Source organism: Schistocerca cancellata, chromosome 10 (genome assembly GCF_023864275.1).
Source record: "Schistocerca cancellata isolate TAMUIC-IGC-003103 chromosome 10, iqSchCanc2.1, whole genome shotgun sequence".
Lineage (NCBI taxonomy): Eukaryota > Metazoa > Arthropoda > Insecta > Orthoptera > Acrididae > Schistocerca > Schistocerca cancellata.
Window position 1 is genome coordinate 226,190,555 of NC_064635.1, and position 13,669 is coordinate 226,204,223.

General features: G+C 40.6%; 1 protein-coding gene across 16 annotated transcripts in view; it reads left to right on the forward strand.

The window, feature by feature from the left end:
* Positions 1–13,669, forward strand: part of LOC126106362 (zinc finger protein 501-like) — a 246,656-nt gene that overhangs the window by 17,304 nt on the left and 215,683 nt on the right. For all 16 annotated transcript variants that reach the window (XR_007523338.1, XR_007523337.1, XM_049912623.1 and 13 more), the window contains exon 2: positions 341–403. Coding sequence is in view for 14 of the 16 variants with exons in the window: in XM_049912623.1 (XP_049768580.1) it covers positions 341–403 (63 nt within the window). In the remaining 2 variants the exon portion in view is untranslated. The remainder of the gene's footprint in view (positions 1–340; positions 404–13,669) is intronic.

Here is a 13,669-nt window from a genome sequence, read left to right on the forward strand (position 1 = left end):
AAGGCCATTGAAAGGAACACAATTTCAGACAAGAGAGGACTATAAGTTGGATACTTTTCTAACAGACCTCATAAGAGAAGGAGCAGCGACTATTTTTCAAAGTAGATGCTTTTTCTCTTATTTGGACACATAAAGTAATCCAGAAGTAATTTCTGTGATCATCTGTTTGAGTATATTAGGGGCCAGCAGTTGCTGCTTATGCCTGTTAATGTGTAATTTGACTTGTTCTACATCCCTGAAGGTTGTCCTTCATATGGGGTTTATGGAACACCATCGATAAATAATGAGCAAGTCTTCTTTCTCTTTGTGCTAATTTGTCTGGCCTGTTTTCTGTTTACAGGAATGTACAGAAGAGGTAGAGGCAGCTGCAGTATGTGCTGAAATGAAAGACATTGAAGAACCAGTAAGTAATATTAAAGTAAATCTTTCCAGAATGAGATTTTCACTCTGCAGCGGAGTGTGCGCTGATACGAAACTTCCTGGCAGATTAAAACTGTGTACCGGACCGAGACTCGAACTCGGGACCTTTGCCTTTCTCGGGCGAGTGCTCTACCATCTGAGCTACCCGAGCATGACTCACGCCCGGTCCTCACAGCTTCACTTCTGCCAGTACCTCGTCTCCTACCTTCCAAACTTTGCAGCAGCTCTCCTGCGAAACTTGCAGAACCAGCACTCCTGGAAGAACGGATATTGCGGAGACACGGCTTAGCCACAGCCTGGGGGATGTTTCCAGAATGAGATTTTCACTCTGCAGCTGAGTGTACACTGATATGAAACTTGGTTGGGTAGCTCAGATGGTAGAGCACTCGCCCGTGAAAGGCAAAGGTCCCGAGTTCGAGTCTCGGGCCAGCACACAGTTTTAATCTGCCAGGAAGTTTCATATCAGCGCACACTCCCTTTAGTTCTATTATGACTGAGCGGGGTGGCACAATGGTTAGCACACTGGACTCACATTCAGGAGGACGACGGTTCAGTCCCGCGTCCGGCCATCCTGATTTAGGGTTTCCGTGATTTCCCTAAATCGTTCCAGGCAAATGCGGGGATTGTTCCTTTGAAAGGGATTCCTTCCCCATCCTACCCTAATCCAGTGAGACTGATGACCTCGCAGTTTGGTCTCTTCCCCCAAAACGACCCAACCCCAACCCACAAGCAAGCAGTTCTATTACCTCTTGTCTGTCCTTTGTTGCTGTATTGGTTTCTGTATCTGTTTTTTCTTTATCTACCTCCTAATGTCCATCTGCATCTCTGACATCGGTTTATGACTCCACAGTTGCTAAACCCATGTATTATTACTATTTATTACAGCATTTGTGCTGGACTGCATGGCACACTGTAGTTATGGTTGCAGCCACTCCACGTGCGTCACATGTTATCTACCTGTCAACCTGACTGCTGAATTACTGTTCAATATATTTTAACTATCGAGTTACCATTTTATCCCCTAATCCATTCACAGAGTGTTCCTGTCACAATGCCAAGTGATGTCTGTTATAGTTTCCTGTCTTCCAGGAGTGTTGTCCCCCAAGGTATGCAGGCAAACTTCTTTGAAGTTTGAAAGTTAGGACAGAGGTACTGGTGGAAGTGAAGCTTTGAGGGCGGGTCATGAGTTGTTCTTGGACAGAACAGGTGGTAGAGCACTTGTCCATGAAAGACAGTTTTCCCAGGTTTGAGTCCTGATCTGGCAGCCAATTTTAATCTGCTAGGAAGTATCGAATCTGTTGTTCTTGTTATTGCGTGGGTTTCAGTCTGAAGAATGGTTAGATGGAGTTCTCCGCACTAGTCTTTCCTGTCAAAACCTCTTCATCTCTGAATGACTACCACACCTACATGGATTTAAATGTACTTACCGTATCATCCCCCCTCCCACAACCTCCCCCCCCCCCCCCCCACACACACATTCTCTCACTTGGTTCCTTTAGCAAACTGAATTAATTCATTGATGCCTCATGATGTGTCCAGTCAACCAGTCACCTCTTTTAGTGAAGCTGTGCCTCAAATTTCTTTTTTCCACAGTTCGCTTCAGTACGTCCTCTGTAGTTACTTGAACTATGCACCAAATCTTTAGCATTTTTCTGAAGGATCACATTTCAAAAGCTGCTATTCTCTTCCTGTCTCAGCTGCTTATCACCCAAGTTTCACTTCCTTACAAGGCTACACTCCAGACAATTACATCTACATCTACATCGATACTCTGCAAATCGTATTTAAGTGCCTTCACAATAATTCTCTATTATTGCAATCTCGTAGAGTGTGCAGGGAAAATGAACACCTATATCTTTCCATGCGGCCTCTGATTTCCCTTATTTTATTATGGTGATCATTTCTCCTGATGTATGTCGGTGTCAACAAAATATTTAAGTATTTGGAGGAGAAAGTTGGTAATTGAAATTTCGTAAGAGGATTCATCTGCAACGAAAAACGCCTTTGTTTTAATGATGTTCACCCCAAATGCTAAAATGTAGTCTTTGGTTAGCCTACCCCACAAAATTTTCTGTGTGTTCCTTCCAATTTAAGTTGTTTGTAATAGTAACTCCTAGCTATTTAGTTGCATTTACAGCTATTAGATTTGACTGATTTATTGTGTAACTGAAGTTTTAATGGATTCCTTTTAGAACTCATTTGGATGACCTCACACTTTTCATTGTTTAGGGTCAATTGCCAATTTTTACACCACACAGATATCATTTTTAAATTGTTTTGCAATCTGTTTTGATCCTTTGGTAACTTTACCAGTTTATAAACGACAGCGTATTTGCAAACAACCTAAGACAGCTGCTCAGATTGTCTTCTAAGTTGTTTATATAGATAAGGAACATAAGAAGGCCTATAACACTAACTTGGGGAATGCTAGAAATCACTTCTGTTTTACTCAATGACTTTCCATCAATTACTACGAACTGTGACCTCTCTGACAGTAAATCACGAATCCTATCACATAAGGGAGACAGTATCCCATAAGCACACAGTTTCACTACAAGCTGCTTGTGTGGTACAGTGTCAAAAGCCTTCTGGAAATCTAAAAATATGGAATCAATTTGAAATTCCTTGTCAATAGCATTCAACACTTCATGTGAGTAAATAGTGAGTTCCCAGAATGTGGTTCGCAGGAGAGCTTCTGTAAAGTTTGGAAGGTAGGAGTCGGGGTACTGGCAGAAGTAAAGCTGTGAGTACCGGGCGTGAGTCGTGCTTCGGTAGCTCAGTTGGTAGAGCACTTGCCCGCGAAAGGCAAAGGTCCCGAGTTCGAGTCTCGGTCGGGCACACAGTTTTAATCTGCCAGGAAGTTTCAAATAGTGAGTTGTATTTCACAAGAACGATGTTTTCTAATTCCGTGTTGACTGTGTATCAATAGACCATTTTCTTCAAGGTAATTCATAATGTTCGAACACAATAAATGTTCCATAATCCCACAGCATGTTAATAATATAGGCCTTTAATTTAGTGGATTACTCCTACTATCTTCCTTGAATACTGGTGTGACTTGTGCAACTTTCCAGTCTGTGGGTATGGATCTTTTGTCGAGCGAATGGTTGTATATGGCTGTTAAGTAGGGAGCTATTGTTTCAGCTTACTCTGAAAGGAATCTAAATTGTATACAGTCTGGACCGGAAGACTTGCTTTTTTTAAGTGATTTAAGTTACTTCACTACTCTGAGGGTATATACTTCTACTTACTCTTGTTGGCAGCTGCACTTGATTCGAATTCTGGAATATTTACTTTGTCTTATTTGGTGAAAGAATTTCAGAAGGCTGTGTTTAGAAACTGTGCTTCAGCAGCTCTGTTGTTGATAGTATTTCTGTCACCATCAGGCAGAGAAGACATTAATTGTATCTTACCAATAGCACACTTCACAGACAACCATAATCCCTTTCGATTTTCTGCCAGGTTTTGAGACAATTTTTGTTGGAGAACTATTATAAGCATCTCGCATTGAAGTCTGCGCTAAATTTCAAGCTCCTGTTCAAGATTGCCAGTCTTGGAGATTTTGCATCCGTTTAAATTTGGCATGTTTTTTACATTGTCATGACTCGTTTCGTGTACCAAGGATGATCAGCTCCATTATTTGTTAATTTATTTAGTATAAATTTCACAATTGCTACTGACACTATGTCTTCGAATTCAAGCCACATCTGGTCTACATTTACATTGTTAATTTGGAAGGAGTGGAGGTTGACTCTCAGGTAGGCATCAAGTGAATTTTTATCTGCTTTTTTGAATAGGTGTATTTTTTGTTTATTTTTGGAGGATTTGGGGTTTACAATATTCAGTTTCACTATAATAACCCTGTGTTTACTAATACCTGTATCCGTATCGATACTTGTTATTATCTCAGGATTATTTGTTTCTAAGAGGTCAAGGTGTTTTCACAACCATTTACTGTTTGCATGGGCTCAGGAACTAACTGCTCGAAATACTTCTCAGAGAATGCATTTAGCACAATTTCAGATGATGTTTTGTGTGTAACTCCAGATTTAAACTTGTATTTTTGACAACATATTGAGGGTAAATTAAAGTCGCCATCAACTATAACTGTATATTGGGTTGTTGTTGTTGTGGTCTTCAGTCCAGAGACTGGTTTGATGCAGTCTCCATGCTACTCTATCCTGTGTGAGGTTCTTCACCTCCCAGTACGACTGCAACCTACATCCTTCTGAATTTGTTTAGTGTATTCATCTCTTGGTCTCCCTCTGCGATTTTTACCCACCACGCTGCCCTCCAATACTAAGTTGGTGATCCCTTGATGCCTCATAATATGCCCTACCAACCGATCCCTTCTTCTAGTCAAGTTGTGCCACAAATTTCTCTACTCTCCAATTCTATTCAATACCTCCTCATTAGTTATGTGATCTACCTGTCTAAGCTTCACCATTCTTCTCTAGCTACACTCCATACAAATACTTTCAGAAATGACTTCCTGACACTTAAATCTATGCTCAATGTTAACAAATTTCTCTTCTTCAGAAATAATTTCCTTGCCATTGTCAGTCTACATTTTATATCCTCTTTACTTCGACCATCATCAGTTATTTTGCTCCCCAAATAGCAAAACTTCTTTACTACTTTAAGTGTCTCATTTCCTAATCTAATTCTCTCACCATCACCCGACTTAATTCGACTACATTCCATTATCCTGGTTTTGGTTTTGTTGATGTTCATCTTATATCCTCCTTTCAAGACACTGTCCATTCCATTCAACTGCTCTTCCAAGTCCTTTGCTGTCTCTGACAGAATTACAATGTCATCGGTGAACCTCAAAGTTTTTATTTCTTCTCCCTGGATTTTAATTCCTACTCCGAATTTTTCTTTTGTTTCCTTTACTGCTTGCTCAATATACAGATTGAATAACATCGGGGAGAGGCTACAACCCTGTCGCACTCCCTTCCCAACCACTGCTTCCCTTTCATGTCCCTCGACTCTTATAACTGCCATCTGGTTTCTGTACAAATTGTAAATAGCCTTTCGCTCCCTGTATTTTACCCCTGCCACCTTCAGAATTTGAAAGAGAGTATTCCAGTCAACATTGTCAAAAGCTTTTTCTAAGTCTACAAATCCTAGAAACATAGGTTTGCCTTTCCTTAATCTTTCTTCTAAGATAAGTCGTAGGGTCAGTGTTGCCTCACGTGTTCCAACATTTCTACGGAATCCAAACTGATCTTCCCCGAGGTCGGTTTCTATCAGTTTTTCCATTCGTCTGTAAAGAATTCGCGTTAGTATTTTGCAGCTGTGGCTTATTGAACTGATTGTTTGGTAATTTTCACACATGTCAACACCTGCTTTTTTTGGGATTGGAATTATTATATTCTTCTTGAAGTCTGAGGGTATTTCGCCTGTCTCATACATCTTGCTCTCTAGATGGTAGAGATTTGTTAGGCCTGGCTCTCCCAAGGCTGTCAGTAGTTCTGCTCTGTCAAACTCTTCATGCAGAATCGTATCTCCCATTTCATCTTCATCTACATCCCCTTCCATTTCTATAATATTGTCCTTAAGAACATCACCCTTGTATAGACCCTCTATATACTCCTTCTACCTTTCTGCTTTCTCTTGTTTGCTTAGAACTGGGTTTCCATCTGAGCTCTTGATATTCATGCAAGTGGTTCTCTTTTCTCCAAAGGTCTCTTTCTCTTTCCTGTAGGCAGTATCTGTCTTACCCCTAGTGAGATAAGCCTCTACATCCTTACATTTGTCCTGTAGCCATCCCTGCTGTCGGGTATGTGTTTGAAATCCCACTCAAGTTTTCTTTGAACCTTTAAGCAATTGTATCATCTTAATTGGGAGATTGGTAAGAGGATCCAACTATTACTGTATTTTGGTTGCCAAGAATGACCTGTGCCCATATTAACTCAGAGGAACTATCTACTTCAATTTCTCGACAAGCTGAACTACTTGTAACAGCAACAAGCACACTACCGCCAACTGTGTTTAGCCTGTCCTTTTGGAACACCATTAGGTTCTTCACAAAATTTCTGGCTGAACTTATCTCTGGCTTTAGCCAGCTTTCAGTTCCTATAACGATTTGTGCATCAGTGCTTTATATTAGTGTGTGGAACTTTGGTACTTTCCCAACACTGCTACAACAATTTGCAACTATTATGTCGATGGTTCGTGTACCTACGTGCTTCCTGTGTTTGGCCTGTATCCTATGTGACTGAAGCCCTTCTCGTGTTTTCCCGAGACACTCTAACCTACGAAACCGTCCAGTCCATGCCAGACAGCCCCTGCTACCCATGTAGCCACTGCCTGTGTGTGGTGGACTACTGACCTATTCAGCAGAACCCAAAATCCAACCAACCTATGGTGCAAATTGGGGAATCTGCAGCCCACATGATCACAGAACTGTCTGAGTCTTTGAATCAGACCCTCCACTTGGCTCTGTACCAGAGGTCCTCAATAGGTCCTGTCGACTATGTTGCAAATGGTGAGCTCTGTTTTCATCTCCCGAGCAAGACAGGCAGCCTTTACCACTTCAATTAGCTGCTTGAAACCAGAGAGAATCTCTTCTGATCCAAAGCAACACACATCATTGGTAACAATGTGAGCCACCACCTGGAGTTGGCTGCACCCTGTGCTCTTCATGGCATCCAGAAGGAGCCCTTCGGAAAAGACCTCCTCACACTTAAACTTATATTAGTTGTTAAAAAATTCCTCCTTTTCAGAAATTCCTTTTTTTGCTTTGGCTATCATTAGTAATCTTGCTTTCCAAATATCAAAACTTATTTACTGCTTCAGCTGTCTCATTTGCATATCCAATTGCCTCTTCTTCTTCTTCTTCTTCAGGCTACGTCAGTCCACTGCTGAATTACAGGCCTCTTCCACATGTTTCTGTTTTCCTCGGTTTTGAGCCACTTGGTAGCATTCTGTTCCAGCCACCAGCATCACATCATCAAGCCCTCTCTTTTGGGGCCTTCCAATGCCCCTCTTGTTGTCTCATGGTCTCCAGTGAACAATTCTAGGAGTCCACAAGCTGTAATCTTGTAGAGCTACATGCCCGACTCATTGCTACTTCAATTTTCCATTTCTCTCTGGGATGTCTGTTACTTTTGTTGTCCTTCTAACACCCTCTGATTGAAATCTTTCCACGAGGCAGACTCCTACCATCTGTCACTCTATAGCTCGTAGGTGCACTTTGGCTTATGAGCTCTTGCCTTAGTAAGAGTCAGTTTCCAGGCTGTAAGTTGGGACTGGTAGTATGCACACAAGTCCAACCCCCTCATCCACGTCATGGGAGAAGGGCATTGGCATGAAGTAGTGGGTTGCCTGTAGGGGTGAAGTACAGTTGGGACTGTGTGTGCCCTGAGACTACTACAGTAGCTGTGAAGGCCCTGCAGGAGCCCCGAAAAGAGATTGCCAATGGGGCTCTGGTGAAACTACTGTAGACCCTGCGAGCCACTAGTGGATAATCCATTTGCTTTCAACAATCGAACAAGCCTCGAATCAAAACCAGTGCTAAAAGTGACAAAGCCACTGAGCAGATCTGCCAGGTGTGATGGCAGAAAGACAGATTTGTCCGAAGAAATATATAAGAATCAGTATTATTATTGGTGTCTCCTCAGAAAGGGATGCAAGAATCCAGATTACACAGATAGTGACAGAAAGCAGGGTGCCTTTTCTTCTAGAAATCCTGGAATTCTCAGGGAATTACATGTTATCTGGAAAAATGAGGAAAAGCTCAGGGAATTTCAGGAATTTCATAAAATCTCAGGGAATTCTGTGTTTTTAACTTAACACTGAAATTTAATTTTAATATAGTTTTATAAGTCACAAATTTTAAAATAGTTAATGCCTCAGAGTACGTTAATTAGATGAATATTATTCCAGATAAATTATTGATATTCGAAACTTTGGTGAAACTATCACTTATAGCTGTATACAGGTTGGGAGGGAAGTAACTATGTATCATTAAATGCCTGTTTGGTTTTTAATTTTGATAAAGTAATATTGGAAGTAGCACAGACATACAGAACATTAAATAGAATAGTTGTTCTTTATGCCGTGTAGTACCAACGGTGGCTGCGAGAGGTGGTTCACTCAATAGCAACAAATATGGCTGATCACCTTACAATTAGAGAATGAGCACAGAATGCTTCATGTTATGTGGTGTGGAATTTGATTGTTCTTGTGCAGAGATCGTAGCATATGGTGAAGGGAAGGAATGCCACAATTTGTTTGGACACAATAAAGAATTATCACATGAAGCAAAACACAAAGCAAATGGCCATAGTTTGGTAAAGGATGCAGCAAAAACAGGTCATCTGTCCATTCCTCAGTGTCCTGAGAATGTGAGGATTGTTAAAAACATGTTCAGTCATAACCCAGGGAAATTGACATGCCAGGTAGCTTGTGTGTGTCAGGTGTTGAATAAAAAATTAAACTTTTGACTGTGGAAACCCCCTTATGTGCAGCAGCTGACACCAGAAGACTGCGACTGCAGACTGTAGTATGGGGAATTCATGTTGGATTGGTACGAAGGTTGGCCTCAGTTGTTTCACAACATCCTCATTCCATGTGCAAGATTTCATCAGTTGGCACAGTTGCGATTACTGGGTGGCACAGGATCCTAGAGGTATGCATTCTCATCCAAAAGTGAACCATGTGGTGTGGAATAATGGCTACAAATTGGGCCATATCTCCTGCGTGACAGTACAAACAGGGAACGCTACCTTCAAATTCTTCAGGACTGCCTTTGGCCCACGGTATCTGGATGGGAAAATACTGACAACATTATCTTCATGCAAGATGGCACACTGCCTCACTTTGCAAATGTCGTGTTGAACTGGTTGAATAAGAAGTTTCCAGGATGTTGGCTGGGGAGACATGGGCCTCATGAATGTTTTGCAAGAAGTCCAGACCGGACACCCGACTTTTTTTTTTTTATGGGGCTGGGCAAAAGAGGTGGTGTATTGGACAAAACCTCACACATATGATGAATTGGAAGCACATATTCAGGAAGTTATTACCAACATCCCTCACAGTTTCCTCCAGAAAGCTGTGAATTCCATTCCAGGTCTTTTCAAAGATTTAACAATGCCACAGGTGCCTACATCAAAATTTAATGGACTTTTAACCTATGCAGTCATATTCCCATATAATGGTGTACATACTGTATTAATTTCAAATAAATTAAATTCATAATTGCTTTGTGCCCCCCACCCCACTATCTGTATATCGGCTGGCTGAGAGGAGGAAAGGAAAGTCGTTGTTGTGGTGTGCCCCCCCCCCCCTCCCCGCCCCACACCGCTCCCACCCACCCCCTGTTAATTTATCAGGAGCTTCTTATGAAACCGTCTTCCATCTTTCTCCCCATACCTGGAAACCTCAAGGATTTTTTTTTCCAGGTTTGGTAAGCCATCCTGTAAAGGAATATACTGATAATGGGTCTAAGTAAAGTAAGAAAGAAAGGGAATAGTAGTAAGGTGCTGGAGAAAGGATGTAAGATGAGGTGGTCAGAGACAAAGAAGAAATGGTCTCACAAGAACTGGCAAGTAAAGTACTTACTGTGGAGAATGCAACTAATAGAATAATTAAACTTAAGGTAACAATGGAAGGAAATATTCTTGATGTAGTCCAGATTTGTGATCCCCAAATAAGATGTGAAACAGATGAAAAGGAAGAGTTTATCACTGAACTGCTCTATCATCTAACAAGACTGGAAATGATAGAAGAGGATATGAAACAGTCATAGGAAGCCACAGAGAAAAATCACAGAAATCTGGAAGGTGTGGTATTATTAGACATATGTATGTGAAATAAAGGATAGAATGCTGTAAGAAAAGAGATAGTCAAATGTTTACCAGATACTGCTGGAATTTGGAAGAGAAATCCCATAATAGACTATATAATAATAGCTGAAGAAATTGGAAGATGCCTGACAGAAGTGAAAGTGATAACCATCATTAATCTTGACAGTGACCACTGGCTATAGGTAGAGATACAGAAGAAAGAAGAAATTTGGAAAAGGTGTGTATGGGGGAGGGGGTGAAAATAAAGTGCTGGAAACTGAGACAAATTCAGGGAAAAGATTAAGAGAAAGATTCCTAAAGATGAGAGGAAGGCTGTAGAGCAAGAATGGAGGATTTGTAGAACAGAAAAAACAGTCTTCGTTGCACAAGACAGGTTTATTTAATCTTCACATGTGATGCATTTTGCCTGTTCTAGGCATCATCAGACAATTTGGGGAAATTACAAACTTGTATCAACATAAATTGCTATTAAGGCAATAATAAATGAATAAATTAAAAATAACAAGAGGAAGACATACACTGGTCTATGGAGCACAGAGTCACATGTGTGTTTCAGGGAGTGGTGAGGGTATAAACTTCAGCTCATAAAATAATGCACCATAGCTGAGCTTACTGATAAATATTCTTGCTAATCATCACTGAGGTGTCAAACGTGATTGAGAGTTCCATAGAAGTGGAAGGTAACAGCCAGATAGACACTGTCAGTGCTTCATTACACATAAATGTATGATTTAATGAAGGGTTGACAGTGGCTACCTGGCTGTTACCTCCCAGTTCTGTGGGACTTAATTATATTATAGTTAGCATGAATATTTAATGGTAAGCTCAGTTATGGTGCATTATGTTGTGAGCTGAAATTTATACTCCTCACCATCTCCTGAAACACAAATGTGGCGCTGGGCTCCAGAGTCCTATCGGTGTATATCTTCATCTTGTTATTTTTAATTTACTCATTTAATATTGCCTTAATAGCAGTTTATGCATATGTCAGTTTCTAATTTCTACAGATTGTCTGATGATGCCTATAATGGGGGAAATGCATCACACATGAAGATCAAATAAACCTATGTTTTGCAACCACAGCTGTTTTATTTCTGTTCTAAAGATCTATTATGGTTGGTGCGCAAGTGCCACTGTGGTAGTCATGGAGTGAAGTGATCTTAAAAGAATGGAGGTGCTTCCAACAGGCCTTAGTCAAGGCTGCAGAAGAAACATGCGAAAGGACATCAATAAAAGTCAGACACAAAGAAACCCCATGGTGAAATGAGAGAACTGCAGAAGCTGTCAATAAGAATAACAATGCATGGAGAGAAGGGTTGCAAAAGAGAATAGAGCATAACATAACAGAAACAAATGGAAATGGCTAAGCAGAGCAGCAAGGAATATGATAGAATTGGCAAAAATGATGTCTTTGGAAAATTTCATGAAACAAGTAGAAGAGAATTTTAAGGATGAAAAGAGGATATTATACCACATATTAGGCAACAGAAGGTAGCAGAAGAAAATATTTCAAAAGCCATCAACAAAGAAGGAAAACCCATGTGGGAGGAAGCAGAAATATGGAAAGCAAGGAAAGAATACTTCCAAAAACTTTTTGAAGGACAGCATGAAACAAATATGGGTGATGAAAGAAGTGACACCATCATAGAGGACACAGAAAGAGAATATTTGCAGATGTTGGCTGTAGAGAAAGCTGTATGAAGTGAAAAACGGCAAAGCTCCCTCAGTATATGACATCGCAGTGGAAATGATCAGAGCTATAGGACCTATTGGAATTCATTGGCTGTGTAGAATAATGAGGATAGTATGGATGTGCAGAAAGATTCCTGATGATTGGATACAGTCAATTATTGACCTCTCTTCAGGAAGAGTAACAAGGCTCTCTGTGAGAATTACAGAGGAACAGCACTGCTGTGCGACTGCATGAAGATTGATGAAAAGATAATTTTACAGAAAATCAGGAATAAGATAGAATCACAATTAAGAGACCAGCAACAAAGATTTTTACCCGGAAGGTCAACTATAGGTGCTTTATTTTCAGCCAGACAGGCTGTAGAAAAGAAATGGGGATTTGGGGAAGACACCACAGATATAGATATAAAAGAGGCTTCTGAACTCCACCATTTCTGGTCCCAAGCCCGGGGCCTCATCTCGCAAGTGATGAGGAAGGAGGAGGGGGAGAAGTAACACCTCATTAAAAAAAACCTGGGTCCATCTGGCTCCACATGGTAGCAACCTGTGAGGGGCCCTGCCTAGGGTTACAGGTGAAGCCCCTAAATCCAGACACATCTGTGTGGTAGCCACCTGTACTCTGGTCAGGACCTGCTGGCTCTGTGAGCTCGGCTGTGATTGAATCTTCTGGATCTCAAAACTTCAGTTGAAATTATGTGAGATTCTTCATGATTTCACCACCAAAACCTCAACACAAACCAATAATCATGAGAGAACAATGGGAAAGAACCCACTACCCTGGGCCCCAGACTGGGTAAATAGACCTGATCATCGGATTCCAGGGGATCAGGCATGTCATGAAGAGAAGAATCGTGGGCTCTCAAAAACCCTCAAGACAAAGAGAATATTTTACATGGGAACACTCAACACAAACACACTACTGAAGCCAGGTAAATTGAAACAATTAACAAACACCATGGATAAATTCAACATCAGAATTATGGCAATACAGGAAACACAATTCGCAGATGAGAACCACTTTTATTTGGAAAATTACAGAATATACAAGGGGAAACCAGACATAACCATTCCGGGAAGTAATCTCAAACTCTTCGGAACAGGATTTGTAGTACATAAATCGATACTGGACTCTGTAATAGATTTCAGCTCAAAATCAGAAAAAAATTTCAACACTCACTATACTATCTGTAAACAAAGCCTGTACACCAATTAGTGCACATGCCGCCACAAATAATTACAAGAAGAAGAACCCAGAGATAATAGAGGAATTCTGGGAAGATCTGGAAGAAACTACCAGCAGAATCCCCAAGAATCACATAAAAATGTTACTATGGTATTTCAATGCCTAGTTAGATAAGGAAAGAAAATTTCGAGACATGACAGGGAGTCACACGGCCCGCAAGAGAACAAACAAAAATGGAGAGAAGTTGATAAATGTCTGCAGGAATTTTGAACTGAAAATCATGTCAGCACAATTCCAGAAACCACACAGAAAATTAGTAACTTGGAAATCCCCTAAAAATGTTCTAGGAGAATTTCAGATAGACCACCTAGCAATATCCATGAAAAATGCTAGAGAAATAATAAACATAAGAACTAGGAAAGGAGTTTTTGAGTTTGATCATCACCTTCTCCAAATCTAAGCAAAGTTTATACCCAACAGACAAATCAAGAGAACAAGACATTTCAGAACAGATGCAGAGTACCTGCAACTAAACAAGAAAAAAATAATAGAAGGAATT